The sequence below is a fragment of the Hemiscyllium ocellatum genome, unplaced genomic scaffold (assembly GCF_020745735.1).
Source record: "Hemiscyllium ocellatum isolate sHemOce1 unplaced genomic scaffold, sHemOce1.pat.X.cur. scaffold_939_pat_ctg1, whole genome shotgun sequence".
Classification (NCBI taxonomy): Eukaryota; Metazoa; Chordata; class Chondrichthyes; order Orectolobiformes; family Hemiscylliidae; genus Hemiscyllium; species Hemiscyllium ocellatum.
Genome location: NW_026869318.1, coordinates 9,302 through 36,487, shown reverse-complemented (window position 1 = coordinate 36,487; position 27,186 = coordinate 9,302). Strand labels below are relative to the sequence as shown.

Below are 27,186 nucleotides of genomic sequence, written 5' to 3'. Positions count from 1 at the left end.
TTGTGAATGTTGATAGCAGTGGGCAGTCAGGATATTTACTCAGAATGCTTCTTGGTGAGTCCTGTATGTCATCAGGTCCCAGCAGCCTGGTGACCGATTGGCATAAACTGGGAACTACATTTCGATGCAGCTCTAGGTCTGGTCCCAAAAACACGTGGTTCTGTTCACCGAGCTGGGAATTTGTGTTGCAGACGTTTCGTCCCCTGTCTAGGTGACATCCTCAGTGCTTGGGAGCCTCCTGTGAAGCACTTCTGTGATGTTTCCTCTGGCATTTATAGTGGTTTGAATCTGCCGCTTCCAGTTGTCAGTTCCAGCTGTCCACTGCAGTGGCCGGTATATTGGGTCCAGGTCGATGTGCTTATTGATTGAATCTGTGGATGAGTGCCATGCCTCTAGGAATTCCCTGGCTGTTCTCTGTTTGGCTTGTCCTATAATAGTCGTGTTATCCCAGTCGAATTCATGTTGCTTGTCATCTGAGTCTGTGGCTACTAAGGATAGCTGGTCGTGTCGTTTCGTGGCTAGTTGGTGTTCATGGATGCGGAATGTGTCATCTACAAATTCTGAAAGTGTCCCTTGCACATCAAGTCTTTGAGTTTATATATATGTGTAAAATGTCACGAAAAGTCCTTGCATAGGACTTTGTACACTACGTTGGATTTGCTCATGCTGGGTATTGGGTCCTTTGTCCTGGTGAGTTGTTGTCTGAGAGTGGCTGTTGGTTTGTGTGCTGTTATGAGTCCTAGTGGTTGCAGTAGTCTGGCTGTCAGTTCAGAAATGTTCTTGATGTATGGTAGAGTGGCTAGTCCTTTGGGTTGTGGCATGTCCTCGTTCCGTTGTCTTTCCCTTAGGTACCTGTTGATGAAATTGTGGGGTAATCCATTTTTGGCGAATACATTGTATAGGTGTTCTTCTTCCTCTTTTTGCAGTGCTGGTGTGCTGCAGTGTGTTGTGGCTCTTTTGAATAGTGTCTTGATGCAACTTCTTTTGTGTGTGTTGGGGTGGTTGCTTTCATAGTTCAGGACATGGCCTGTGTGTGTGGCTTTCCTGTGTACCTTTGTGGTGAATTCTCCGTTTGGTGTTCTCTGTACCATCACGTCTAGGACTGCACAAAACACTACATAGGACAAACAGGAAGACAGCTAACGATCCACATCCACAAACACCAACTAGCCACGAAACGACACGACCAGCTATCCTTATAGCCACACACGCAGATGACAAGCAACATGAGTTCGACTGGGACAACACTACTATTACAGGACAAGCCAAACAGGGAACAGCCAGGGAATTCCTAGAGGAATGGCACTCATCCACAGATTCAATCAATAAGCACATCGACCTGGACCCAATATACTGACCACTGCAGTGGACAGCTGGAACTGACAACTGGAAGCGGCAGATTCAAACCACTATAAATGCCAGAGGAAACATCACAGAAGCGCTTCACAGGAGGCTCCCAATCCCTGAGGATGTCACCTAGACAGGGGACGAAACGTCTGCAACACAAATTCCCAGCTCGGCGAACAGAACCACAACAACGAGCACCCGAGCTACAAATCTTCTCACAAACTTAGAAAAAAGACATCTAGGCTAATACCGCAATGAGTTGGAATACTGAAGGGGCATTGCTGTGTCATAGGGTCATTACTGAGAGAACACCGCACTGTCAGAGAGTCAGTGCTGAGAGAGTGCCGCTCTGTCAGAGGCTCGGTGCTGAGAGAGTGCTGCGCTGTTGGAGGGTCAGTGCTGAGGGAGTGCCGCACTGTTGCAGGGTCATTGCTGAGGGGGCGCCGCACTGTCAGAGGGCAGTACTGAGGGTGTGCTGCACTGTCCGAGAGTCAGTGCTGAGGGAGTGCCACACTGTCGGAAGGTCAGTGCTGAGGGAGCGCCGCACTGTTGGAGGGTCAGTGCTGAGGGAGCGCCACACTGTCAGAAGGTCAGTGCTGAGGGAGTGCCGCACTGTCGCAAGGTCAGTGCTGAGGGAGTGCCGCACTGTCAGAGGGTCAGTGCTGAGGGAGCGCCGCACTGTTGGAGGGTCAGTGCTGAGGGAGTGCCACACTGTCGGAGGGTCAGTGCTGAGGGAGTGCTGCACTGTCGGAGGGTCAGTGCTGAGGGAGTGGGCACTGTCCGAGGGTCAGTGCTGAGGGAGTGCCGCACTGTCTGAGAGTCAGTGCTGAGGGGGCGCTGCACTGTCGGAGGGTCAGTGCTGAGGGAGTGGGCACTGTCCGAGGGTCAGTGCTGAGGGAGCGCCGCACTGTCTGAGAGTCAGTGCTGAGGGAGTGCCGCACTGTCAGAGGGTCAGTGCTGAGGGGGCGCTGCACTGTCGGAGGGGCAGTGCTGAGATATGAGATGGAAACAGACAGCCTATTGATAGCTCCCTGGTGGAGGTTTATAAACACAGTAGCTCCATTTGAAGAGCAGTGGTATTTTCTCTGTGATCTTGAGGTAATATTTCTCTCTCAGTCAGTATCATTGAATACTATATCACAATTGTCTCACTTTTAATATTAATGTGGCTAGTGTCTCATCACATATCACAACAGGAACTAAACTTCAAAGGTATTCTGGATACCCAGAGAGTGAAAAAGGCGATGTAAATGAAGGCTTTCTTTTAAGTCAAATAACATTAATATACTTATCAAAAAGATGAAATTTTTAAGCCAGATGCAACAATGAAAGAGAGTAGTGGGGATTTGGAGACTGAAAACTTCATGAAAGTTCCCTCCTGAAATGTACAGTCAAACAAGTCACATCTTGTGCGTTTATATGTTTCTGTTCCCTACAGACACCAGATTCACTCCATCTTTAGATTACTAGCTATTCCTTAACAGTCAACACCATCTACAAGGTGCAGCGCAGCAACTCACCAAGGCTCCTCACACAGCACCTCCCAAATCCATGACCACGTTCACTGAGAAAGGCAAGAGCAGCAGGTACATGGGAACACCGCCCCCTGTAAGCTCCCCCCGCCGTCCCCTCACTATCCCGTCAGTGTCACTGAACTCTATCCCTAACAGCTTTGAGAGTGTCCCTGCACCACACGGACTGCAGTGGTTCAAGAAGGAGCACACCATCACATTATCCAGGCACACCAGCACAGCCAACGATACCCACACGCCCTGAACAGATAAAGAAATAGAGAACCTCCTGCCACCCCACTGAGGCAGAAAAGAAAGTCTCATTAATGTCTTTGTTGTTTTCCTGAAGCCAGCCGTCTGCTTCCACTTTGCACATACACAGTCCCCCTGACGTCATCATTACAACTGCAGAGTGAAAGCTGCACACTGTGTATCTGACTGGCACACTCCTGCCCCCTCCCGCGGGATGGAGGCAGTGGGGGGATTGAGTGGGACAGTTAATAAACTATAATTGCAGGATTTGCATTGGTAGGAATCATTTGCTAAAACAGATTTTCTTGATGTTGTGCCTGTTAAAGTACATTGCGTTGTTTGATGGTTGGGGTGCTGAGGATTCTTTGGTGCAAGAAGCGAATGGCAGCATCTCTGATGCCAGAGACGGTGACAATCTGGCTGGGAAAGGTGACAGCAGACACAGCCTCAAAACATTTGGGGATGAAAGAGGTGCTGAGCTGTTTGGGGTTAATGTTCATACCTTGCTCTTGGTCTCTATAACAGTTCAAGAGGATGCTGAACCGGGAATTGACCCACCTGTCTGAAATGAGCCGCTCAGGGAACCAGGTCTCTGAGTACATATCCAGTACCTTTCTTGGTAAGTGAGAACACAAGCCAGAGAAAGACCCCCATTGAAAGGGTCAACTACGGAGGCAGAGGGAGAGAGGAGTCACCCTGGGGAGACAGAGTAAGGAGCCACCCCAGAGAGATAGAGGGAGAAGAGTCACCCCAGGGAGAGAGGAACCACCCCAGGGAGACAGAGAGAGAGAGAGAGAGAGACAGACAGACAGACAGAAAGAAAGAGAGGAACTACCCCAGGGAGACAGAGAGACAGGGAGACAGAGAGAGGAACTACCCCAGGGAGACAGAGAGAGAGAGAGAGACAGAAAGAGAGGAACTACCCCAGGGAGACAGAGAGAGAGAGAGAGAGAGAGAGAGACAGACAGAAAGAGAGGAACTACCCCAGGGAGACAGAGAGAGAGGGAGACAGAGAGAGGAACTACCCCAGGGAGACAGAGAGAGATGGAGACAGAGGGAGATAGAGAGAGAGGAACAATCCCAGGGAGACAGAGAGAGAGAGGAACTTCCTGAGGAGACAGACAGGAAGCTGACACCAAAGGGAGATGAAGACAACAACAGCCTGGGAAACAGAGGAAGATGAGGTTAGGAAGAGAAAGTCAGATAGAAATGGGAGAATGAGGGAAAGGGACAGAGAGAGTTAGAAATGTAATTTCTTAAGAGGCAGGTTTGCTACAATTTTCAGGAGGGATCTGAGGGATGGCTGGGCAAGAGCAGTTGCTGAACCTACTCTGTGTTTCTGTATTTGTATATTTTTAAAAGGGCACCTGCAACTTTAAATGCATTGGTATATTTGTGTCTATATTTTTGTGTGTCCTTGTATATTTGTGCCTGTATATTTGTGGGCAGTCTGGGTACTGCCCTTGTAATTGTGGCACGTGCCGTATGTTTGTGTCTGTATTTATGTGGGTGTCTGTGTATTTGGATAATTGTGTGAATGTAGATCTTTGTGCTGGAATGATGTTACATTTGACTGTCCACCTGGCACCTTTTTGCAGACAAGCAGAATGAAGTGGAGATCCCACCTCCCACCCAGAAAGACCGAGAGAAGAAGAACAAACAGCCCATGTGTCAGATCAGTGGAGTGAGGAAACTGACCCACAGCTCAAGCCTCAACCTGAGTAACTCGAGCATCCCCAGGTTTGGAGTAAAGACTCATCAGGAAGAAGCACTAACAAAGGTAACATTGGGCTGTTGGGCCCCAGGGCACAAATACCAGCCAACTGCTCCAGGCTTGAGTGGAAACTCTGTGAAAACCCCAGGGAATTGTCAAGCTGCCTCTGGGTTCAGCACTTTATGGAAGAGAAGCTTCCAGTTTCCACTTCCTTCTGTCTACATCAAATCACCTCCAGCCCCCTCCAACCTGCCTGTTTTTAGTAGATCTCAATTAATGTAGCTGACCCCAGTACTCCAGCTAAAGGCATCATTCAGTGATTTATTCAGTGTATGGGTGTCAGACAATACCATGGGAGCACATCATTGAACAGAACAATGATGTGCTCAAAGATCCAGTCACATCGGGAGGGGGAGCATCCAGCAGCCCAGAGAATTGAACTGTCTCACTGGGAAGCACCTGAAAGATAAGAAAATTAAACCCCAGTCAGAGTCAGCACCTTCAGGAGAGGGGGAACTGTACCCCAGGGAGAGTCAGCACCTTCAGGAGAGGGGGAACTGTACCCCAGTCACAGTCAGCAACTTCAGGAGAGGGGGAACGTACCCCAGGGAGAGTCAGCAACTTCAGGAGAGGGGGAACTGTACCCTGGGGAGAGTCAGCACCTTCAGGAGAGGGGGAACTGTACCCTGGGGAGAGTCTGCATCTTCAGGAGAGGGGGAACTGTACCCCAGTCACAGTCAGCACCTTCAGGAGAGGGGGAACTGTACCCCAGGGAGACTCAGCACCTTCAAGAGAGGGGGGACAGTACCCTGGCGAGAGTCAGCACCTTCAGGAGAGGGGGAACCGTACCCCGGGGAGAGTCAGCACCTTCAGGAGAGGGGGAACTGTACCCTGGGGAGAGTCTGCATCTTCAGGAGAGGGGGGACAGTACCCTGGGAAGAGTCAGCACCTTCAGGAGAGGGGGAACTGTACCCCAGTCACAGTCAGCAACTTCAGGAGAGGGGGAACTGTACCCCAGTCACAGTCAGCAACTTCAGGAGAGGGGGAACTGTACCCTGGAGAGAGTCAGCACCTTCAGGAGAGGGGGAACTGTACCCCAGTCACAGTCAGCAACTTCAGGAGAGGGGGAACTGTACCCTGGAGAGAGTCAGCAACTTCAGGACAGGGGGAGCATTTCCCCGGGGAGAGTCAGCACTTTCAGGAAACAGGGAACTGTACCCCAGAGAGAGTCAGCACCTTGAGGAGGAATGAATGGAATAAAGGTTAAGAATACCCTGTGAAATGTCTTGAAAGAATTGAACAGTAATATTCCAATATTCCAGTCGTTTTGTGCTATGTTTACAGAGATATCCTGTTCTTCTAGGAATTGGATGATTTGAACATATGGGGCCTTAACATTTTCCGAATTTCTGAGTTCTCGAACAACCGGCCGCTCAGCTGCATCATGTACGCTATTTTCCAGGTAGGAGGTGAACTTGCCGAACAGACGGTATCTGTACAGGCCCTCCATTGGCCACAAGCTTTGGTTAGTTCAAATGGGCACATATTTGTTCTGTTTGCAAAGAACGGGGCCCTGCAGCTTCACACACTCCCAGTGTTCCTCAGTGCTGCCCTAACAAGCAGAGTCCTGACTTACCAACTAATCTGTACCGTCCTCCTGTGCTGGATAAATTATGACTCCCTTTGAGGTTTGGTATTCTTGCAATACTGTACTGATGAGTAAGAGACAAAACCAGGTCCCTTTTGCAATATGCAAGGCCAGTTTACTCAGGGTAATGGTCACTCACTGTGTTTATTTCAGGAGAGAGACTTGATGAAGACCTTCAGGATTCCAGTTGACACTTTCCTCACATACATAATGACACTGGAGGATCATTACCATGCTGACGTCGCGTACCACAACAGTTTGCATGCAGCTGATGTTACTCAGTCCACACATGTACTGCTGTCTACCCCAGCCCTCGATGTGAGTGTATTTCACCCTCAGTTTTGCTTGGTGTATCTCTTTGAGGGTAGTTGGGAAACAATGCATTCCGTACTAATTCCAGGGAAGGTATAATTCTTGCTCTAAACCACCTGCAGCCTGTAGGCCTGGGCTCCAGAACAGGCCATCGTTGAGACAGTTTGTTGACTTTGCTGAGCGGAGCCCTGTTGACTGAGGAGGGAGTTTCTTTCGGGTTTGATTGAGGCTGGATGATAGATAGGAGTGTGGTCATCACTTTCCCTTGACTGCACCTTTTATTTCAGGCCGTCTTTACTGATCTAGAGACACTCGCTGCACTGTTTGCTGCTGCAATTCATGATGTGGATCACCCAGGAGTTTCCAATCAGTTCCTCATCAACACCAGTGAGTATCAGGACTCAGTTTGGATCATTACATTCTTCTTCATTCTTGTAATGTGGCCATCACTGACTAAGTTGCAAGTTATAGTCCATCCTGACACACCCAATAATGGCCATCTTCTCAATCCTGTCATGATTTAATGTAAATGAATGCTGACTGGGCTATTTTAGAGGGCATGGTGTGAGGCTGATGTGTTTAGAATAGTGAGCTTCCTTCTCTCAAGGTCATTAATGAACCAAGTTGTATCTTTGTTACAGTCTAACAGCTTCATGTGGGTCACAGTTACTGATACCAGCTTTTTACTTCCAGAGCTTGTTAACTGAATTAAACTGTGAGATTAAATTCAGAATGTCTCGACTGACGACCCAGGACTCTGCATTGCTAATGCAGTAACATGAGAGCCTTGACTTGCTTTTGGAGTTGAGGTGGATCCCCAGGAGACTGAGTGCTGGCTCTATGCATTCCTTGGTTTGAAACAGTATGATAGGGACTAATAGGAGCCAGCTTTTATTGTCTCAGGGGTCAGAGAGGAGGGTGAAAGCTAGTTATTCACTTGTTGGCTGTGTCTTAACCATTTAGGAAAGTACCCAATACTCAAGTCCCATTGTTCTCGTGGTCCTCTCAAAAACTGAAGATTTAATCAAATTACTCAAAATCCCCAAATTTCCTGCCTCCTGCCTTACAAACTCAGGTTAATAGAATACACCAGTCAGGTTTTTATAACTTAAAAAGAAACTACTGTTCATTACAAATAAATCAGTTCTAACCACGGGCAAACAAAACATAATTTCCAATTTATACCTCAAACTTTAGTCCTTCTGAAATCCCTACCCAGGCATGCAGACACAGACAGACAAAAACAGAGATGTTACGCATGGAAAAAGAAATATAAGTGAAATACTTCAATACAGCACCTGTGCACAGGGTCCAATTAGGTGTCCATTTTGATTCTAAGACCATCTGATCGATAATTACGTTCTTTACAAATCCTTTCAGTTCTTCAGCGACGGGGCAAGGGTTTATTTTGCAAAGCTGTATTTTATTCATTGAGAACCTTCAAGTAAAAAGGTCCATGCAGATCTTGTGGGAAATACCGTGCAATTTGACATTGCTCACAAGAGCTTCAGTCCATTTACACCAAACTGGCATTTTCTAAGATTGCAATGAAATCCGAAATTCCGCCCTCCCCTCAGGGTATTGTGGGGGGACTGCAGCGGTTGAAGAAGGCAGCTCACCTTTTCAAGAGGCAACTAGGGACAGGAAATAAAATGCTGCCCAGCCAGAAACACACCATCCCCCAATAGATACTGCCCACCCAGGGACACCCACATCCCCCAATAGATACTGCCCACCCAGGGAAACCCACATCCCCCAATAGATACTGCCCACCCAGGGACACTCACATCCCCCAATAGATACTGCCCACCCAGGGACGCCCACATCCCCCAATAGATACTGCCCACCCAGGGACACCCACATCCCCCAATAGATACTGCCCACCCAGGGACACTCACATCCCCCAATAGATACTGCCCACCCAGGGACACTCACATCCCCGAATAGATACTGCCCACCCAGGGACACCCACATCCCTGAATAGATACTGCCCACCCAGGGACACCCACATCCCCCAATAGATACTGCCCACCCAGGGACACTCACATCCCCCAATAGATACTGCCCACCCAGGGACACTCACATCCCCCAATAGATACTGCTCACCCAGGGACACACACATCCCCCAATAGATACTGCCCACCCAGGGACACCCACATCCCCCAATAGATACTGCCCACCCAGGGACACTCACATCCCCCAGTAGATACTGCCCACCCAGGGACACCCACATTCCCCAATAGATACTGCCCACCCAGGGACACTCACATCCCCCAATAGATACTGCCCACCCAGGGACACTCACATCCTCCAATAGATACTGCCCACCCAGGGACACCCACATCCCCCAATAGATACTGCCCACCCAGGGAAACCCACATCCCCCAATAGATACTGCCCACCCAGGGACACCCACATCCCCCAATAGATACTGCCCACCCAGGGACACTCACATCCCCCAATAGATACTGCCCACCCAGGGACACTCACATCCCCCAATAAATACTGCCCACCCAGGGAAACCCACATCCCCCAATAGATACTGCCCACCCAGGGACACCCACATCCCCCAATAGATACTGCCCACCCAGGGACACTCAGATCCCCCAATAGATACTGCCCGCCCAGGGACACTCACATCCCCCAATAGATACTGCCCACCCAGGGACACCCACATCCCCCAATAGATACTGCCCACCCAGGGACACCCATATCCCCCAATAGATACTGCCCACCCAGGGACACTCACATCCCCCAATAGATACTGCCCACCCAGGGACACTCACACCCCCCAATTGATACTGCCCACCCAGGGACACTCACATCCCCCAATAGATACTGCCCACCCAGGGACACTCACATCCTCCAATAGATACTGCCCACCCAGGGACACTCATATCCCCCAATAGATACTGCCCACCCAGGGACACTCACATCCCCCAATAGATACTGCCCACCCAGGGACACTCACATCCCCCAATAGATAGTGTTCACCCAGGGACACCCACATCCCCCAATAGATACTGCCCACCCAGGGACACCCACATCCCCCAATAGATACTGCCCACCCAGGGACACCCACATCCCCCAATAGGTACTGCCCACCCAGGGACACCCACATCCCCCAATAGATACTGCCCACCCAGGGACACCCACATCCCCCAATAGATACTTCTCACCCAGGGACACCCATTACCCCCAATAGATACTGCCCACCCAGGGACACCCATATCCCCCAATAGATACTGCTCACCCAGGGACACCCATATCCCCCAATAGATACTGCCCACCCAGGGACACTCGCATCCCCCAATAGATACTGCCCACCCAGGGACACTCACATCCCCCAATAGATACTGCCCACCCAGGGACACCCACATCCCCCAATAGATACTGCCCACCCAGGGACACCCATATCCCCCAATAGATACTGCCCACCCAGGGACACTCACATCCCCCAATAGATACTGCCCACCCAGGGACACTCACATCCTCCAATAGATACTGCCCACCCAGGGACACTCACATCCCCCAATAGATACTGCCCACTCAGGGACACCCACATCCCCCAATAGATACTGCCCACCCAGGGATACCCACATCCCCCAATAGATACTGCCCACCCAGGGACACTCACATCCCCCAATAGATACTGCCCACCCAGGGACACCCATATCCCCCAATAGATACTGCCCACCCAGGGACACCCACATCCCCCAATAGGTACTGCCCACCCAGGGACACTCACATCCTCCAATAGATACTGCCCACCCAGGGACACTCACATCCCCCAATAGATACTGCTCACCCAGGGACACCCATATCCCCCAATAGATACTGCCCACCCAGGGACACTCACATCCCCCAATAGATACTGCCCACCCAGGGACACTCACATCCCCCAATAGATACTGCCCACCCAGGGACACTCACATCCCCCAATAGATACTGCCCACCCAGGGACACCCACATCCCCCAATAGATACTGTTCACCCAGGGACACTCACATCCCCCAATAGATACTGCCCACCCAGGGACACCCACATCCCCCAATAGATACTGCTCACCCAGGGACACCCATATCCCCCAATAGATACTGCCCACCCAGGGGCACTCACATCCCCCAATAGATACTGCCCACCCAGGGACACTCACATCCCCCAATAGATAGTGTTCACCCAGGGACACCCACATCCCCAAATAGATACTGCCCACCCAGGGACACCCACATCCCCCAATAGATACTGCCCACCCAGGGACACCCACATCCCCAAATAGATACTGCCCACCCAGGGACACCCACATCCCCCAATAGATACTGCCCACCCAGGGACACCCACATCCCCTAATAGATACTGCCCACCCAGGGACACCCACATCCCCTAATAGATACTGCTCATCCAGAGGCACCCACATCCCCCAATAGTTACTGCCCACCCAGGGATACCCACATCCCCCAATAGATACTGCCCACCCAGGGACACCCACATCCCCCAATAGATACTGCCCCTCCAGGGACACCCATATCCCCCAATAGATACTGCCCACCCAGGGACACTCACATCCCCCAATAGATACTGCCCACCCAGGGACACTCACATCCCCCAATAGATACTGCCCACCCAGGGACACTCACATCCCCCAATAGATACTGCCCACCCAGGGACACCCACATCCCCCAATAGATACTGCCCACCCAGGGACACTCACATCCCCCAATAGATACTGCCCACCCAGGGACACACACATCCCCCAATAGATACTGCCCACCCAGGGACACACACATCCTCTGAATGAAAAGCAGTTACATTCTCACTAAGGCTACCAGGGTACCTTAAAACATAACAGGCCCTTGCAGTGTCCTGTCAGAATGACCGCAGACTGTGACCTTTTACCTCTGTGCCTTGGTGGTGACAGTCCCAAGCTTCCTTCAGCGTGTAGTCCTGCACCTTGGAATGTGCCAGTCTGCAACACTCCGTCATGGTCAGCTCTTTACAAAGGGACACCAGCAGGTTCTGGCAACACCAAGGAGCATCTCTCACCAAGCTGATGGTTCTCCAGGTGCTGTTGATGTTTGTCTCAGTGTGTGTCCCAGACCATGGAGCCCAGAGTCATGTGACACGGAGCTGCTCAGGACGCACCTTAACACAAACACTGCATCTTTCTCCAACTCCTTTTGCAAAATTCCTGAAGCAATTTCTTGGAGCCATTTTGAGGCAGAGAGAGTTTGGATAAACATGAAGATGTGAACGGTGGTGCCTTTCTCACCACTACCCAGGTTATATCTTGGCGCTTGTTGGACAGTTCCAGTAATGAGGCATTCTGGGCAGTGGTCACACTGGTTGTTCAGTCACTCGGTCACTAATTAGGGGCAGCATTTTATGAAGAATGGTGAGCAAGCAAAGCTAGCTGTCTTCCAATTTGTGTTAATGTGCGGCAAAGGGAGAGAGAAAGGTGTCTTTTTGCAGCCTGGAGGCTCCTTGCCCCTGTCCTGTCCACACACAGGAGCCAGTCACAGAGCTGTTACACTCAGCATTCCTGACCCAAGCAACTGGTTCTGATTGAGAAACCAACCAACAGGTGATCCCTTGGTGAAACTGCCAAAGCAGAATTCCGGCAGCTCAGAGAGAGGTTAAAGAGGAGGACCCACAGATAGTGGTCTCAGGATTGTTACCAGTGCCCCGTGCTAGCCAGGGTAGAAATGAAAGAATAGGCAGGGTGAACACGTGGCTTGAGGGATGGTGTAAGAGGGAGGGGTTCAGATTTGTGGGGCATTGGGACCAGTTCTGGGGAAGGTGGGACTATTACAAATTCGATGGTCTACACCTGAACCAGACTGGAACTAATGTCCTTGGGGGAGTTTTTGGTACCATTGTTGGGGAGAGTATAAACTAATGTAGCAGGGGGCTGGGAACCAGAAGAGAAGACAAGTAGATAGCAAAGTGGAATCCAGAGAGTGTGAGTAACAGGATCATGAAGTTAGCATTACCAACGGGAAGAGTCGGCAGAGAGCAAATGAACACTAAAGAACTGATGGTCTGACGTACATATGCTCTAATGCAAGGAGTACAGTGGATAAGGCAGACGAACTTAGGGATTGGATTGGTGCCTGGGAGTATGATTTTATTGCGATCACAGAGACTTGGTTGTAGGAAGGGCATGATTGTCAACGAAATGTTCCAGGATCTAGATGCTTCAGACAGGGCAGGGAGGGAAGTAAAGCGGGGGGGGGGAGCGGTGGAGTTGCATTGCTGGTCAGGGATGATATCACGGCTGTGCTAAAGGAGCACACTGTGGAGGTCTTGAGCAGTGAGGCATTATGGGTGGAGCTGAGAAATAAGAAGGGTGCAGTTACATTGTTGGGGCTGTATTACAGACCTCCCAACACTGAGCATGAGGTAGAAGAACAAATCGGTAAACAGATTATGGAAAGATGTAGAGGCAATAGGGTAGTGGTGACGGGAGATTTTAATTTTCCCAACATTGACTGGGATACACTTAGCGTCAGAGGTCTGGATGGGGTAGAATTTGTACGAAGCATCCAGGAGAGTTTCCTAGAGCAGTATGTCAATAGTCCGACGAGGGAAGGGGCGATATTGGACCTGGGGCTGGGAACGAGCCAGGACAGGTAGTAGAAGTTGCAGTGGAGATTTCTTTGGGAATAGTGACCACAATCCTGTAAGTTTTTAAATACTCACAGGGAAAGATAAGAGTGGTCCTAAGGGAAGGGTACTAAACTGAGCCAAGGCCAATTATGTCAAAATTTGGCAGGAGCTGGGAATTGTGGCTTGGGGACAGCTATTTGAAGGGAAGTCCACATTTGAGATGTGGGAGGCTTTCACAGAGAGGTTGAAGGTAGTGCTGGATAGGCATGTCCCTTTGAAAACAAGAGATAGGAAACGCATGATTTGTGAACCGTGGATGACAGGAGAAATTGTGTGACTAGCCAAGAGGAAAAGGGAAGCATACATAAGGTCCAGGCAGCTCAGAACAGAACGGTCCTTGGAGGAATATCGGGAGAGTAGGACCAATCTTAAACGAGAAATCAAGTGGGCTAAAAGGAGTCATGAGAAAACTTTAGTGAGCAGAATTAAGGAGAATCCCAAGGCCTTTTCTTCATATATAAGAAGCAAGAGGGTAACTAGAGAAAAACTTGGTCCACAAAAGGATAAGGAAGTCGAACCTGAGAAAATGGGTGAGATTCTCAATGATGACTTACTATCAGTGTTCACTGAGGAGAGGGACATGGTGAATGTTGAGATGAGAGATAGAAGTTTGTTTTCTCTAGATCACGTTGAAATAAGGAGGGAGAATGTGTTGGGTAGGCTAACAGATATTAAGGTAGACAATTTCCCCAGGTCCAGATGGGATCTATCCCAGATTGCTGAGGGAGGCAAGAGAGGAAATAGCTGGGGCCCTGACAGATATCTGTAGCATCCTTAAACATAGGCCAGGACTGGGAAATTGTTAATGCGGACCCCTGTTCAAGAAGGGTAGTAGGGACATTCCAGTTAACTACAGAGCAGTGAGCCTGACGTCAGTGGTGGGAAAGTTGCTGGAGGAGGTATTGAGGGCTAGAACCTATTTATATTTGGAAGAGAATGGGCTTATCAGTGATAGGCAACATGGTTTTGTGCGGGGGAGATTATGCCTTACCAACTTAATAGAGTTCTTGGAGGAGGCAACCAAGTTGGTAGATGAAGGAAGACCCGTAGATGTTGATACATGGACTTTAGTAAGGCGTTTGATAAGGTTCCCCATGGTAGACTAATGGACAAAGTCACATGGTGTGCAGGGTGTTCTAGCTAGGTGGATAAAGAACTGGTTGAGCAATAGGAGACAGAGAGTAGTAGTTGAAGGGAGTTTCTGGAAACAGAGAAAGGTGACCAGTGGGTGTCCCACAGGGGTCAGTGCTGGGGCCACTGTTGGTTGTGATATACATAAATGATCTTGAAGAGGGCACTGTTGGTATGATCAGCAGTTTTGCAGTTGACACTAAGATTGGTGGAGTAGCAGAAAGCATAATGGACTGTCAGAGAGTACAGGAGGATATGGATAGACTGGAGAGTTGGGTGGAAAAGTGCCAGATGGAGTTCAATCCAGACAAATGTGAGATGATGCATTTAGGGAAGTCTAATTCTGGAGCGAACTGTACTGTAAATGGTAGAGCTTTGGGAAAAGTTGATGGGCAGAGAGATCTGGGAGTGCAGGTTCATTGTACCCTGAAGGTAGCTGCACAGGTGGATAGAGTGGGCAAGAAGGCACATAGTACGCTTACCTTCACTGGACGGGGTATTGAGTATAAGAGCTGGCAGGTCATGTTAAAATTGTACAAGACATTGGTTCGGCCATATTTAGAATACTGTGTACAGTTCTGGGCACCACATTACCAAAAGGATGTGGGCGCTTTGGAGAGGGTGCAGAGAAGGTTTACGAGGATGTTGCCTGATATGGAAGGTGCTAGCTATGAAGAAAGGTTGAGTAAGTTAGGTTTATTTCCATTAGAATAAAGGAGATTGAGGGGCGACCTGATTGAGGTTTACAAAATCATGAAGGGTATAGACAGGGTGGATAGCAATAAGTTTTTTCCCAGGGTGAAGGGTTCAATAACGAGAGGTCACGGTTTCAAGGTGAGAGATGGAAAGTTTAAGGGGGATACACATGGCAAGTACTTTACACACAGGGTGGTGGGGGTTTGGAACGCGTTGCCAGCAGAGGTGGTAGAGGCAGGCATGGTAGATTCATTTAAGATGCGTCTGGACAGATGCATGAGTAGGTGGGGAGCAGAGGGACATGGATGCTTAGGAAGTGGGCGATAGGTTAAGAGAGTAGATTTGGATCGGCTCAGGCTTGGAGGGCTGAAGGGCTGTAAATTTTCTGTGTTGTTTGCCCTGAACACCCACCCATGGTGCTGATGGTTCCGACAATGTCCCCTGACTGCTTACCCAAAGCAGCAGTGCAAATATAGCTTACAATAAGCTCCAGTAACTTGTTTTAAAACTGTGACATTTCCTTCCACAGTTTCCTTGGTTCAAAAACAGTTTCCATTTCCCATTTTGGTCCATAAACCAAAATTAAAGACAAATATAAAGATCTGGTCTTGACAGCAGCATCATAGCTAAGTTTGTCACCTGGTTTCCAGTAATAGCAGCAGTCCTGTCTCATTCACTGTCCTGCCATAGTTCAGGTTGTAGTCTATTGTAAGCAATGCTCACAACCTCAGCACTACATGTGGTTTTACCAGGACGTTGCCTGGCATGGTAGGAAGATCGTATGAGGAAAGGCTGAGGCACTTGGGGCTATTTTCATTGGAGAAAAGAAGGTTTAGGGGTGACTTGATAGAGGTGTACAAGATGATTAGGGGTTTAGATAGGGTTGACCATGAGAACCTTTTTCCACGTATGGACTCAGATATTACGAGGGGGCATAGCTTTAAATTAAGGGGTGGTAGGTATAGGACAGATGTTAGGGGTAGATTCTTTACTCAGCGAGTCGTGAGTTCATGGAATGCCCTGCCAGTAACAGTGGTGGACTCTCCCTCTTTATGGGCATTTAAACGGGCATTGGATAGGCATATGGAGGATAGTGGGCTAGTGTAGGTTAGGTAGGCTTGGATCGGCGCAACATTGAGGGCCGAAGGGCCTGTACTGCGCTGTATTTTTCTATGTTCTATGTTTCAACTTGAGGCTCATTGACAACATTGCTTGATATCACACGGCTCACTAAGGCAGCATAGGACATCAGCCCAGCTCTTAATGTTAGGCACGCTTATCCAGGGCCTTAGCATTCGGTATGTTTTGGAGCCTTTCTGGACTGGGTGCTGTCTACTTCTGACAGATTCTTTGTGAACTTTAGGATCTCTGCCCTTGGGCGAATGTGGCCCAATAATGACCATTTTGTTCCTGTCTCCCAGATTCGGAGCTGGCTCTAATGTACAATGACGAATCTGTCCTGGAGAATCATCACCTCGCTGTGGGCTTCAAACTACTTCAGGAGGAAAACTGTGACATATTCCAGAATCTCCCCAAACGACAGCGGCAAAGTCTACGCAAGATGGTCATTGACATGGTGAGTACATTTCAACCCCATGTTTTCCCCCCTCGGTTCAGTGGGAAGCCGAGTCAGGGTCAGACTTCAGAGCATATAATGTTGGGCAAGTCACGCTGTGAAGAAAATGAGGTCTGCAGATGCTGGGGATCAGAGCTGCAAAATGTCTTGCTGGAAAAGCGCAGCAGGTCAGGCAGCATCCAAGGAGCAGGAGAGTCGGCGTTTTGGGCATGAGCCCTTCTTCAGGAATGTCGCACTGTGTCCAAACAAGCCAATTACCTGGTCATGATCAGGTGCAATGTGTGGCTGTCGTTTTTCTCCATATTCCAACAGTGACCACACGACAATAGCGACAATAGCTGGAAGGTGCAGGGTGGAAATGAATCTCTCTGTCTCATTTTTTCTCTTGTGCTTCTATAACAGGTTCTGGCAACAGATATGTCAAAACACATGAGTCTCCTCGCAGACCTGAAAACGATGGTAGAGACAAAGAAAGTGACGAGCTCAGGGGTCCTCCTGCTGGACAACTACACTGACAGGATTCAGGTACGGACTGTGTTCCCCGGGTCAGGGTGTACGGTATGGGTGCCCTGTTTCAGAAAGTACGGACTGTGTGTCCCGTGTCAGAGAGTACGGACTGTGTGTCCTGTGTCAGAGAGCACGGACTGTGTGTCCAGTGTCAGAGAGTACAGACTGTGTGTCCCGTGTCAGAGAGCACGGACTGTGTTCCCCGGGTCAGGGTGTACGGACTGTGTGCCCCATGTCAGAAAGTACAGACTGTGCATGCTGTGTAATAGCATATGGACTGGCTGGTCTGTGTCAGAGTTTACAAATTGTGTGTCCTGTATCAGAGAGTACGGACTGTGTGTCCTGTGTCAGAGAGTATGGATTCTGTGCCCAAAGTGAGAGAGTACGGACTGTGTGTCCCATGTTAGAGAGTATGTACCGTGTGTCCCGTGTCAGAGAGTACGGACTCTGTGTCCCGTATCAGAGAGTACGGACTGGGTGTCCCGTGTCAGAGAGTACAGACTGTGTGTCCCGTGTCAGAGAGTACAGACTGTGTGTCTCATGTCAGAGAGTACGGACTGTGTGTACCGTGTCAGAGAGTACGGACTCTGTGTCCCGTATCAGAGAGTACAGACTGTGTGTCCCTTGTCAGAGAGTACGGACTGTGTGTCCCGTGTCAGAGAGTTCGTACCGTGTGTCCCATGTCAGAGTGCACGGACTGTGTGTCCCGTGTCAGACAGTACGGACTTGGTGTCCAGTGTCAGAGAGTACCAACTGTGTGTCCCGAGTCAGAGACTACGGAATATGTCACCCCTGTCTGAGAGTACGGACTATGTGTCCAGCGTCAGAGAGTATGGACTGTGTGTCCCGTGTCTGAGAGTACGGACTGTGTGTCCCGTGTCAGAGAGTAAGGACTGTGTATCCTGTATCAGAGAGTATGGACTGTGTGTCCCATGTCAGACAGTACGGACTCTGTGTCACGCGTCAGAGAGTAGGGACTGTATGTCCCATGTGAGACTGTACAGACTGTGTGTCCCGTGTCTGAGAGTACGGACTGTGCGTCCCGTGTCAGAGAGTATGGAATATGTGCCCAGTGTCAGAGATTACGGACTGTGTCCCCCATCTCAGAGAGTACGGACTGTGTCCCCCATCTCAGAGAGTACGGACTGTGTGTCCCATCTCAGAGTGTATGGACTGTGTGTCCAGTCTCAGAGATAACAGACTGTGTGTCCCGTGTCAGAGAGTATGGACTGTGTGTCCCGTGTCTGAGACTACGGATGGGGTGTCCGTGTCAGAGTGTATGGACCGTGTGTCCAATGTCATAGAGTACGGACCGTGTGTCCCGTGTCAGAGAGTACAGACCATGTGTCCCGGGTCAGAGAGTACGGACTGTGTGTCCAGTGACTGAGAGTATGGATTGTGTGTCCCTCGTGCGACCGTATGACTGTGTCCCACATGAAACTGTATAAACTATGTCACCCCTGTCTGAGAGTACGGACTGAGTGTCCAGTGTCAGAGAGAACGGACCGTGTGTCCTGTGTCAGAAAGTACAGACCGTGTGTCCCGTGTCAGACAGTACGGAACGTGTGTCCCGGGTCAGAGAGTATGGTCTGTGAGTCCAGTGTCACAGAGTACAAACTGTGTGTCCCCTGTCAGAAATTACAGACGAGGTGTCCCGTGTCAGAGAGTACGGACTGTGTGTCCAGTGTCGGAGAGTACGGACTGTGCGTCCCGTGTCGGAGAGTACGGACTGTGTGTCCTGTGTCAGAGAGTACGGACTGTATGTCTCCTGTCAGAGATTACGGACTGTGTGTCCCGTGTCAGAGAGTATGGACTGTGTGTCCCTTGTCAAAGAATACGGACTTGGTGTCCAGTGTCAGAGAGTACCAACTGTGTGTCCCGAGTCAGAGACTATGGAATATGTCACCCCTGTCTGAGAGTACAGACCGTGTGTCCAGCGTCAGAGTGTATGGACTGTGCGTCCCGTGTCGGAGAGTACGGACTGAATGTCTCCTGTCAGAGATTACGGACTGTGTGTCCCGTGTCAGAGAGTATGGACTGTGTGTCCCGTGTCTGAGACTACGGATGGGGTGTCCGTGTCAGAGTGTATAGACCATGTGTCCAATGTCATAGAGTACGGACTGTGTGTCCCCTGTCAGAGAGTACGGACTGTGTGTCCCGTGTCAGAGAGTACAGACCATGTGTCCCGGGTCAGAGAATACGGACTGTGTGTCCCCTGTCAGAAAGTATGTACGTGGTGTCCTCCCATGCCAGAGTGTATGGACTGTGTGTCCCGTGTCTGAGAGTACGGACTGTGTGTCCCGTGTCTGAGAGTACGGACTGTGTGTCCTGTGTCAGAGAGAACGGACGGGGTGTCCCGTGTCAGAGAGTACGGACTGTCTGTACCATGTCAGAGTGTATGGACTGTGTCTCCCATGTCAAAGAGTACGGACTGTGTGTCCCGTGTCAGAGAGTACGGACTGTGTGTCCTGTGTCAGAGAGAACGGACGGGGTGTCCCATGTCAAAGAGTACGGACTGTGTGTCCCGTGTCAGAGAGTACGGACTGTGTGTCCCGTGTCAGAGAGTACAGACTGTGTGTCCCGTGTCAGAGAGTACGCACTGTGTGTCCCGTGTCAGAGAGTACGGACTGTGTGTCCTGTGTCAGAGAGCACGGACTGTGTGTAACATGTCATAGAGTACGGACTGTGTGTCCCCTTTCTGAGAGTACGGACTGTGTGTCCAGTGACTGAGAGTACGGACTGTATGTCCCATGTCAGAGATAACGGACTGTGTGTCCAGTGACTGAGAGTACGGATTGTATGTCCCATGTCAGAGAGTACGGACTGTGTGTCCCGTGTCAGAGAGTACGGACTGTATGTCCCATGTCAGAGAGCTGAAAATGTGTTGCTGGTTAAAGCACAGCAGGTCAGGCAGCATCCAAGGAACAGGAAATTCGACGTTTCGGGCACAAGCCCTTCATCAGGAAAGACGAGAGTACGGACTGTGTGTCCCGTGTCAGAGATAACGGACTGTGTGTCCCGTGTCAGAGAGTACGGACTGTGTGTCCCGTGTCAGAGAGTACGCACTGTGTGTCCCGTGTCAGAGAGTACGCTCTGTGTGTCCCGTGTCAGAGAGTACGGACTGTGTGTCCCGTGTCAGAGAGTACGGACTGTTTGTCCCGTGTCAGAGAGTACGGACTGTGTGTCCTGTGTCAGAGAGTACGGACTGTATGTCCCATATCAGAGAGTACGGACTGTGTGTCCCGTGTCAGAGAGTACGGACTGTATGTCCCATGTCAGAGAGCTGAAAATGTGTTGCTGGTTAAAGCACAGCAGGTCAGGCAGCATCCAAGGAACAGGAAATTCGACGTTTCGGGCACAAGCCCTTCATCAGGAAAGACGAGAGTACGGACTGTGTGTCCCGTGTCAGAGATAACGGACTGTGTGTCCCGTGTCAGAGAGTACGGACTGTGTGTCCCGTGTCAGAGAGTACGGACTGTGTGTCCCGTGTCAGAGAGTACGCACTGTGTGTCCCGTGTCAGAGAGTACGCACTGTGTGTCCCGTGTCAGAGAGTACGGACTGTGTGTCCCGTGTCAGAGAGTACGGACTGTTTGTCCCGTGTCAGAGAGTACGGACTGTGTGTCCTGTGTCAGAGAGTACGGACTGTATGTCCCATGTCAGAGAGTACGGACTGTGTGTCCCGTGTCAGAGAGTACGGACTGTATGTCCCATGTCAGAGAGCTGAAAATGTGTTGCTGGTTAAAGCACAGCAGGTCAGGCAGCATCCAAGGAACAGGAAATTCGACGTTTCGGGCACAAGCCCTTCATCAGGAAAGACGAGAGTACGGACTGTGTGTCCCGTGTCAGAGAGTACGGACTGTGTGTCCCGTGTCAGAGAGTACGCACTGTGTGTCCCGTGTCAGAGAGTACGGACTGTGTGTCCCGTGTCAGAGAGTACGGACTGTTTGTCCCGTGTCAGAGAGTACGGACTGTGTGTCCAGTGACTGAGAGTACGGACTGTGTGTCCCGTGTCAGAGAGTACGGACTGTGTGTCCAGTGACTGAGAGTACGGACTGTGTGTCCCGTGTCAGAGAGTACGGACTGTGTGTCCTGTGTCAGAGAGTACAGACTGTGTGTCCTGTGTCAGAGAGTACGGACTGTGTGTCCAGTGACTGAGAGTACGGACTGTATGTCCCGTGTCAGAGAGTACGCACTGTGTCTCCCTTGTCAGAGAGTACGGACTGTGTGTCCAGTGACTGAGAGTAATGGACTGTATGTCCCATGTCAGAGAGCTGAAAATGTGTTGCTGGTTAAAGCACAGCAGGTCAGGCAGCATCCAAGGAACAGGAAATTCGACGTTTCGGGCACAAGCCCTTCATCAGGAAAGACGAGAGTACGGACTGTGTGTCCCGTGTCAGAGATAACGGACTGTGTGTCCCGTGTCAGAGAGTACGGACTGTGTGTCCCGTGTCAGAGAGTACGGACAGTGTGTTCCCTGTCAGAAAGTATGTACGTGGTGTCCTCCCATGCCAGAGTGTATGGACTGTGTGTCCCGTGTCTGAGAGAACGGACGGGGTGTCCCGTGTCAGAGAGTACGGACTGTGTGTCCCGTGTCAGAGAGAACGGACGGGGTGTCCCGTGTCAGAGAGTACGGACCCTGTGTCCAGTGTCAGAGAGTACGGACTGTGTGTCCCGTGTCAGAGAGTACGGACTGTGTGTCCCGTGTCAGAGAGTACGCACTGTGTGTCCCGTGTCAGAGAGTACGGACTGTGTGTCCCGTGGCAGAGAGTACGCACTGTGTGTCCCGTGTCAGAGAGTACGGACTGTGTGTCCCGTGTCAGAGAGTACGGACTGTGTGTCCCGTGTCAGAGAGCACGGACTGTGTGTCCCGTGTCTGAGAGTACGGACTGTGTGTCCCGTGTCTGAGAGTACGGACTGTGTGTCCCGTGTCAGAGTGTACGCACTGTGTGTCCCGTGTCAGAGAGTACGCACTATGTGTCCCGTGTCAGAGAGTACGGACTGTGTGTCCCGTGTCAGAGAGCACGGACTGTGTGTCCCGTCTCAGAGAGTACGGACTGTGTGTCCCGTGTCAGAGAATACGGACTGTGCGTCCCGTGTCAGAGAGTACGCACTGTGCATCCCGTGTCAGAGAGTACGGACTGTGTGTCCCGTGTCAGAGAATACGGACTGTGCGTCCCGTGTCAGAGAGTACGCACTGTGCATCCCGTGTCAGAGAGTACACACTGTGCGTCCCGTGTCAGAGTGTACGGACTGTGTGTCCCGTCTCAGAGAGTACGGACTGTGTGTCCCGTGTCTGAGACTACGGATGGGGTGTCCGTGTCAGAGAGTACGGACTGTGTGTCCCGGGTCAGAGAGTATGGTGTGTGTGTCCCCTGTCAGAAAGTATGTACGTGGTGTCCTCCCATGCCAGAGTGTATGGACTGTGTGTCCCGTGTCTGAGAGTACGGACTGTGTGTCCCATGTCAGAGAGTACGCACTGTGTGTCCCATGTCAGAGAGTACGCACTGTGTGTCCCGTGTCAGAGAGAACGGACCCTGTGTCCAGTGTCAGTGAGTACGGACTGTCTGTCCCATGTCAAAGAGTACGGTCTGTGTGTCCCGTGTCAGAGAGTACGCACTGTGTGTCCCGTGTCAGAGAGTACGGACTGTGTGTCCCGTGTCTGAGAGTACGGACTGTGTGTCCCGTGTCTGAGAGTACGGACTGTGTGTCCCGTGTCAGAGAGTACGGACTGTGTGTCCCGTGTCAGAGAGTATGCACTGTGTGTCCCGTGTCAGAGAGTACGGACTGTGTGTCCCGTGTCTGAGAGTACGGACTGTGTGTCCCGTGTCTGAGAGTACGGACTGTGCGTCCCGTGTCAGAGATAACGGACTGTGTGTCCCGTGTCAGAGATAACGGACTGTGTGCCCATTGTCAGAGAGTACGGACTGTGCGTCCCGTGTCAGAGATAACGGACTGTGTGTCCCGTGTCAGAGATAACGGACTGTGTGCCCATTGTCAGAGAGTACGGACTGTGTGTCCCGTGTCAGAGAGTACGGACTGTGTGTCCCGTGTCAGAGAGTACGGACTGTGTGTCCCGTGTCAGAGAGTATGGACTGTGTGTCCCGTGTCAGAGAGTACGGACTGTGCGTCCCGTGTCAGAGAGTACGGACTGTGCGTCCCGTGTCAGAGAGTATGGACTGTGTGTCCCGTGTCAGAGAATACGGACTGTGCGTCCCGTGTCAGAGAATACGGACTGTGTGTCCCGTGTCAGAGAGTACGCACTGTGTGTCCCGTGTCAGAGAGTATGGACTGTGTCCCGTGTCAGAGAATACGGACTGTGCGTCCCGTGTCAGAGAGTACGCACTGTGCGTCCCGTGTCAGAGAGTACGGACTGTGTGTCCCGTGTCAGAGAATACGGACTGTGCGTCCCGTGTCAGAGAATACGGACTGTGTGTCCCGTGTCAGAGAGTACGGACTGTGCGTCCCGTGTCAGAGAGTACGGACTGTGCGTCCCGTGTCAGAGAGTACGCACTGTGCGTCCCGTGTCAGAGAGTACGCACTGTGCGTCCCGTGTCAGAGAGTACGCACTGTGTGTCCCGTGTCAGAGAGTACGCACTGTGCGTCCCGTGTCAGAGAGTACGCACTGTGTGTCCCGTGTCAGAGAGTACGGACTGTGTGTCCCGTGTCAGAGAGTACGGACTGTGTGTCCAGTGTCAGAGATAACGGACTGTGTGTCCCGTGTCAGAGAGTACGCACTGTGTGTCCCGTGTCAGAGAGTACGGACTGTGCGTCCCGTGTCAGAGAATACGGACTGTGCGTCCCGTGTCAGAGAGCACGGACTGTGCGTCCCGTGTCAGAGAGTACGGACCGTGTGCCCTGTCACATATGTGCTGATTATGTGAAGAAGTGTTGGAAGTTGCAGAAACAATGAATCCCTGATAACCATATCTGAGCTCCCACTCGCTCCCTCGAGTTTAGTTCCCATGGTTCCTCAGAGTTGGTCTGTTTGTGTTGCTAGGTGATGAGGAATATGGTTCACTGTGCTGACCTGAGTAATCCTACCAAACCACTGGAGTTGTACCGGCAGTGGACAGATCGCATCCTGGAAGAGTTTTTCCGTCAGGGAGACAAGGAACGAGAGCGCGGTATGGAGATCAGCCCAATGTGTGACAAACACACGGCCTCCGTGGAAAAGACGCAGGTATTGACTGAAACAAGGGAGAGGTTATGTATGAACAACGGAGCCATGTATTTCATTGAGCCTCGGCCCTCCTGGGTTATTGGAGACTTCTGCTGCCCTCCTCCTCCTGTCTAACAGTGTTTGAGAATGAGCACAGGTTATCGTGCACCCATCAGTGTAAGGTCGGGCTGGTTCTCAGTGTCAGTCTGGTTATAAATGATCCCAAATCCAGGTTTCCCCTACATGAGGACCACAATGTGGGACAGTCAGCAAGACCTGCTTCTCCCAGGAATCTTGGTCCGGAATAACTATGTCCACAGCAAGGAGAGCATAGGGAGAGCAAGGTAATGGCGGGAGAGGCTGAGGAAGGGAAGTGGTCAGGGGATGGAATAAGGTTTATTGTCTCTGATGCCATTCTCTGTGCCTTGCAGGTGGGATTCATTGACTACATAGTGCACCCGCTGTGGGAGACATGGGGTGACCTCGTGCACCCTGATGCCCAGGATATCCTGGACACACTTGAGGACAACAGGTACTGGTACCAGAGTATGATCCCACAGAGCCCCTCACCACCACTGGATGACCCCAGCCAGGGCGAAGAGGTTTGCACTGACAAGTTCCAGTTTGAACTGACACTGGAGGAAGAAGAGGAATCCGATCGATCAGACAAAGAGAGAAACAGCACGGGGGAGGAGGAGACAAGCTGCCACAGCTCCGAAGAGACCATGTTGTGCACAGCTGAGGCACAGGAAGACAGCAGCACCAAGGAGGGACAAATAGGCCCCACAGCCAAGGACACATCTTCGGTAGAGTCATAAAAGAGGGAGAGCAGCCCTCTGTGCAAAACAGATGAAATTTGTCCATTCTTGGAGACATACGCATCACCTGTGATTGGAATCCAGGTCTGTGGGTGGATTCCAACATCAGAGCGCCCGAAAACTGAGCAAACTCAGTATGGGAAGGGGACAGGAGATCAAAGCCATTCTTTGGTTTGAACCTTTAATACGATGAGAGGAAGTCACTTTGAAAGAGTGTGTACCTCAATCTCCCCCCAGCCCAGCAGCAGTGAAAGAAACAGTCACAACCTGGGTAAACGAGAGACTTCCAACAAGAACCAGGTGGACCCACCTAAGCTCCCTCTCCCCCACATTGTTTCCATAACAAGGAATCTGTTTCTCTGAGTGTGACAGGGTCTGGGAACTGCGTGCCTTTTCTAGAATTATCTACAAGCTTTGTCTTTGTAGTTAAGTCAAGCAATGATTTGTTTTATTTTTAATGTTATATTTTACGTACTGTTTCTTATAAGTTATTCCGCTAGGTTCTAGAAAGAGCCAGATCAATGGAACATAAGCCGGTGGATATGAAGTGAAACTGGTTGCAAACACTAAACTCTGCTCCTCAGTTTGTGAAGTCTTCCTCTAACCTTCTTTTGCACAATATGGCAATATCTTTGGGACTTTTTAAAATAATTTATGTTGTAGAGATTCTGTGGTGCGCACAAGTTGCTGCGCTGGCTAAGGTTGGGAACGTTTCCTCGGTTTGAGGTTTCCTGTTCCCATGTGCCAGGAGGGAACTGCACTTTCATGTCTGTGAATGGCTTTGAGAGGACCAAGGCTTAAAGCTAGGACCACCTTAAACATGCCTCGTGTCTTCTCCATTCTTGGCCTCTTTAGAAGGAGACGCTGAATCCCAAGGAAATCGGTTTTCACAGGATCTCCAGCACCTACTTATCCACTCATCTGGTGTCTGGAGGAAATGTGACCATGGGAATATTATAGCCAAGTCCAGTTGTGTCTTCATTAGATACACATGCACAAATATGTGTTACACACTCACGCACACTCACTCACTCACTCTCACACACACACACCCAGTCACTCACTCTCACATACACCCACACACTCACTCTCACATACACCCAGTCACTCACTCTCACATACACCCACACACTCACTCTCACATACACCCACACACTCACACTCACATACACCCACACACTCACTCTCACATACACCCACACACACACACACACATACTCACTCTCACATACACCCACACATACTCACTCTCACATACACCCACACACTCACTCTCACATTCACCCACACACTCACTCTCACATACACCCACACACTCACACTCACATACACCCACACATACTCACTCTCACATTCACCCACACACTCACACTCACATACACCCACACACTCACTCTCACATACACCCACACACTCACACTCACATTCACCCACACACTCACACTCACATACACCCACACACTCACACTCACATACACCCACACATACTCACTCTCACATTCACCCACACACTCACTCTCACATACACCCACACACTCACTCTCACATTCACCCACACACTCACACTCACATACACCCACACACTCACTCTCACATACACCCACACACTCACTCTCACATTCACCCACACACTCACTCTCACATACACCCACACACTCACACTCACATACACCCACACACTCACTCTCACATACACCCACACACTCACACTCACATACACCCACACACTCACACTCACATACACCCACACATACTCACTCTCACATTCACCCACACACTCACTCTCACATTCACCCACACACTCACACTCACATACACCCACACACTCACTCTCACATACACCCACACA

General features: G+C 50.6%; 1 protein-coding gene across 1 annotated transcript in view; it reads left to right on the top strand.

Moving 5' to 3' along the window:
• The window catches only part of LOC132814811 (cAMP-specific 3',5'-cyclic phosphodiesterase 4B-like), a 125,112-nt gene extending 99,099 nt beyond the window's left edge, over nt 1-26,013 (top strand). Inside the window, exons 6-14 of the mRNA XM_060823597.1 lie at nt 3,636-3,729; nt 4,709-4,890; nt 6,188-6,286; nt 6,626-6,790; nt 7,072-7,171; nt 16,698-16,852; nt 17,255-17,377; nt 24,358-24,540; nt 24,951-26,013. Of these exons, the coding sequence (XP_060679580.1) occupies nt 3,636-3,729; nt 4,709-4,890; nt 6,188-6,286; nt 6,626-6,790; nt 7,072-7,171; nt 16,698-16,852; nt 17,255-17,377; nt 24,358-24,540; nt 24,951-25,337 (1,488 nt within the window). The 3' untranslated portion in view covers nt 25,338-26,013. The remainder of the gene's footprint in view (nt 1-3,635; nt 3,730-4,708; nt 4,891-6,187; nt 6,287-6,625; nt 6,791-7,071; nt 7,172-16,697; nt 16,853-17,254; nt 17,378-24,357; nt 24,541-24,950) is intronic.
• Nucleotides 26,014-27,186: the final 1,173 nt, after the last annotated feature.